This window comes from Oryzias melastigma, linkage group LG18 (assembly GCF_002922805.2).
Source record: "Oryzias melastigma strain HK-1 linkage group LG18, ASM292280v2, whole genome shotgun sequence".
NCBI lineage: Eukaryota > Metazoa > Chordata > Actinopteri > Beloniformes > Adrianichthyidae > Oryzias > Oryzias melastigma.
The window spans coordinates 2,863,850-2,868,452 of NC_050529.1; the positions used below are offsets into that span (position 1 = coordinate 2,863,850).

Sequence of the window (4,603 nt, forward strand, 5' to 3'; positions counted from 1 at the left end):
AGGGGGAGGGGGCGGGGCATTTGTTACAGGAAGCAGCAGAGCGCAGCAAGGACGCTGCTGAATTATTGATCAAGCTAATGGAGAAGTTTTCCCTTTCCTCTGCATCACGTTGAAATGCAGTCACCTGAGATTTCCCATGAGCCCTCAGTCACCAGGTCACCACGGAAACACGACGAGGCCCTTCTGATGTGCAGATAAAGAACCGCCACGTCAGCCGAGAGGAAGAGGAGGCTGAAGGTCACCTCATCACTGACCTCGATTCAGACACGTGTTCACTGGTCGGTTCTGCAGGCTCAGAAGATTTAGCGGTTCTGAAGGTGTTAGACGTTGGTTCTGATGACAACGCAGGAAGGTTCTGTTTGTGGAACACATTCTCCTGAATAACAGACATCCAGCAGCATCTCTGTGATTTTGGCTGTGAGGAGCATCAGAAACTTTGATCCTTTCAAAGAACTGATTGTTCTGTTCTGATGGTTCTGTGACGGTTATTCGGACCTCGTGTTGTGTTGAGTTTGTCTTCTGTCTCTCTGAAGATCCTCAATGGATCAAAGGTTTGATCAGAAAGATTCCTTTTATCTTTATGGAGCCCCAGAGGAGATCTGCTGCTCTCTGGAAGTCCGAAGTTCTGCCTCTGAGCTCAGAACCTGTTTCTGGAGGTCCGGTCTGTGCAGATGTGAGGTGGATATGAAGAGCAGCTGATGTTCCAGCAGCAAAATACGCTGCAAACAGCATCTCTGCTTTCACCTTTCAACTGCAGTCAGCACTTCTGCTCACCTGACATCACCAGCAGCAGAAGAAGCCACGCCCAGAAACCCAGAGTCACTGCTGGGCTGCGTGGATGGACTTCCTCCTGCTTTTCAAAATAAGAGCGTTATTGACACCGACAGCACATGTTCTGCTGGGGTAGTTCAGCCGTTTCCATGTCAACCATCAACAAGCTTCTCCAATTACAACCTGTGATCCAGTCATAGGAGGAGGAACCGGTCCGGACCGACCCAAACAGCTTCACCCGGAACTGATCCTGCAGCGGTTGGACCCAGAAATAGGAAAACAGTAAATGTCCTGTCTGCCGCTCATGTTATGAGGTCCGGTTCGTTCACAGACCGCTTTCAGAACTGAACCTGTTCCTTCAATACTGAGGATTGTGGGTTTGGGTTAGGTGTCTGGTATAGCTTCAAGTTCTGATTGGAGAACCGCCTGAGTCATGCAGGTTTCCGGTCCATGTGCATCCACACGGCATTGTCTCTTCAGGTTTCCTTGGTCTCCCGGTTCTCTTGGGTCTCTTGGGTCTCCTTGGTCCCCCAGGTCTCAGGTCTCTTGGGTCTCCCGGGTCTCAGGTCTCTTGGGTCTCCCGGGTCTCGTTGGTCCCCCAGGTCTCGGGTCTCTTGGGTCTCCCGGGTCTCTTGGGTCTCCCCAGTCTCTTGGATCTCCTGGGTCTCTTGGGTCTCTCGGGTCTCCTTGGTCCCCCAGGTCTCGGGTCTCTTGGGTCTCCCGGGTCTCCTTGGTCCCCCAGGTCTCGGGTCTCTTGGGTCTCCCGGGTCTCGTTGGTCCCCCAGGTCTCGGGTCTCTTGGGTCTCCCCGGTCTCTTGGATCTCCCGGGTCTTGTTGGTCCCCCAGGTCTCGGGTCTCCCGAGTCTCCCGGGTCCAGCACCACGGGCTCCAGACCCAGCTTCTGTTTGTGATCGTTGTTGTTCTAAACTTGTGTTTGGACCACAGCAAACCCCTGGAGACTGTGTAGACTCCCGTAGAAAGTGGATGGGTTCTGGTTCTGGACTCCATCTGTTCTTCCCTCCTCCACCACTTGAAGGAGAGAATTCCCTCTTTGGTGTGTTCGGGTGGAGCAGTTCTGGAGGGACTGTGGTTCCGCATGGTTCTGGAGGCCCAGTAGGGGTCCCGGTACCGTTCTCCAGACCCAGGTGTTTTTTCTGATGACGTCATCGGTCATGCTCCTCCCTGACCTCACTGCAGTAAAATTCGTGCTTTTATTTTGAAGGCTAGCAATCGCGCCTCCGGTGCCTTCCGCGCGCGCGTTCACGCAGCAGCCAGTCGGCATGACAACGCGCTCTGACTGACAAAGGCGCCGCAGCTCACGCGCCGGAGGATGGCAGCAGAACCTCCGTGTACCGGAACCGGTTCGGTCCTCGCAGTCATGCAGAGCGCGCGCCCGGTCACGGTGAAGGTGTCCGCGGCCAGCCTCGCGCTCAGCGCGCTCGCGCTGTCGCTGCTGGTCACCGCCATCTGCACGGACCACTGGTACCACACGGACACGCGCGCGCACAAGGAGAACTGCGACCGGCACGGGGCGGACTCCACGGACCAGAAGAACCGGGACATGCCGATCTACCACCTCCCGCTGCTGGATGGAGGCGCGCGCCACCGGGACGTGGCGCTGATGAAGCCCGTGCACGTGGGGAGCCGCGAGGAGGAGCTGCTGGAGAACTGGCGCGCGATCCTCGGGATGGGCATCCTCGAGACCGAGTGCGGGAGGCCGTTGTTCTCCACGCACGCGGGGCTGTGGCAGAAGTGCTACTTTGAGGACCAGGACATCGACAAGCTCATCGCACGGGGTCAGCGCGTGCGCGTGCATGTGATGCATGACATCCACGCTAACACTTCTGCACGCACGCGCGTTCAGTATCACCAGAAACGTCTTCTGTGCTGAGGAGCGCGCGCTTTAATGTCACAGTGAGTGAATGTCTGACGTCATAGATCCACCTGAACCTGCAGCACTGAGAATTCTGGGTAATGGGGTCCAGTCTCCAGAACCACTGTCGGCTGGAACTAAGCAGAACCGAGCTGATAAAATGACTGAGCGCTACTGAGCTGATCAAATCTGACCCGTTCTGACCCGTGTTTTCATATCTGACCCGTGTTTTCATATCTGACCCGTGTTTTCCTATCTGACCCGTTCTGACCCATGTTTTCATATCTGACCCGTGTTTTCATATCTGACCCGTTCTGACCCGTGTTTTCATATCTGACCCGTGTTTTCATATCTGACCCGTGTTTTCATATCTGACCCGTTCTGACCCGTGTTTTCATATCTGACCCGTGTTTTCATATCTGACCCGTTCTGACCCGTGTTTTCATATCTGACCCGTTCTGACCCGTGTTTTCATATCTGACCCGTGTTTTCCTATCTGACCCGTTCTGACCCGTGTTTTCATATCTGACCCGTGTTTTCATATCTGACCCGTTCTGACCCGTTCTGTCATACAGTAGAAAAGTATTCAGTCAGTCAGGAATTGAACACGTTCTGCCTCTTGTAACGATGACAGGTCTGTTATTTCCATCATAGCTAAACCTCAACTAGAGAGACAACATGAGAAATAAATCCAGAAGATCAGATTGTCTGATTTTCTGGATTAATTTTTCAAATTATGGTGGAAAACAAATATTTGTTCAGCTACAAAAATCCAGATTTCTGTAACTTCTGTCAGAGGATCTTCTGTCCTCCACTCCTTACCTGTATGAATACACCTGTTTGAGCTGGTTATCTATAGAAAAGACTCCTGTCCACAACCTCAAACACTCCAAACTGCACCAAAGAGCTGTCGAAGGACACCAGAAACAAATACTGGAAGACTGAGGACCAATCAGAGTTCTTCCCTTCCTCTTCATTTATCCCTCCAAATGGAGAGTTATTAGAAAATAATGTCTCATATTTTGGATGTTACTTTAGTCCGATGACGTCATCAATAATCGACGGTCCACTAGCGTGAGCTCGGAGCTTCCAGGGCTTGAATATATATATATATATATATATATAACACAACAACATTGGTTTAATAACTTTTAAAAGGTCATACTACAACAAAAAGTCATGACTTACATTTAAATGTAAACTTCTGCGATTCAGAGCGCACCCACATGAAGAAAAACGCTTCCCATCATCACGGCTTGTGATGGAGGACTTTGCTTTACTCCGCTTGGAGGGTCGGATTTAAACAATGCATTTCCTGGACTCTTCAGATAGAAGGGAAGGGAGAAGGAATCTGCAATAAAGCAGCTTGATTTGAAGAAATCAGTGATTAGGAAATGGGGGGGGGGTGGCGGGGGGTAGGCTACCATCAGCAACACACTACACCACGGCAGACGTGTCCTCCTGCTAAAGCCAGAGCATGTGCAGGTCCAGTCTAACGTTAGACAGCATCTAGATGATCCAGAAGAGGACTGGGGAATGTCCTACGGTGAGAGGAAACCAGACTCTCTGATAAGAACTCTACTGTTTAGAGGAGAAAAAACCCACCATCCTTATTGCAAAGCATGGAGGTGGAAGCGTCATGCTTTGGGGCTGTTTTTCAGCGAAAAGACCAGGAAGACTGATCTATGTAAAGGAAAGAATGAATGCAACCATGTATGACCAGATTCTGAGTGAAAATCTCCTTCACTTGTGGCTGGGTCTGTCACCATGACAACCATCCCAAACACACTGCCGGGTAACCAAGGAGTGGCTTCAGAAGAAGCATTTCAAGGTCATGGAGTGGCCGAGCCAGTCTCCAGAGAAACTCTTTGGAGGGAGTTGAAAGACCTCAAAACATCACTGCTCTAGAGGAGATCTGATGGAGGAATGGACCAAAACATCTCTGCTCTAGAGGAGATC

At 51.4% G+C, this 4,603-nt stretch overlaps 1 protein-coding gene across 1 annotated transcript in view; it reads left to right on the plus strand.

Annotated features, from left to right (window-relative positions):
* Positions 1-2,017: 2,017 nt before the first annotated feature.
* Positions 2,018-4,603, plus strand: part of tmem178 (transmembrane protein 178) — a gene marked incomplete in the record, with an annotated part of 11,953 nt that continues 9,367 nt past the window's right edge. Inside the window, 1 exon segment of the mRNA XM_024267377.2 lies at positions 2,018-2,567. Coding sequence (XP_024123145.1) covers positions 2,102-2,567 — 466 coding nt within the window.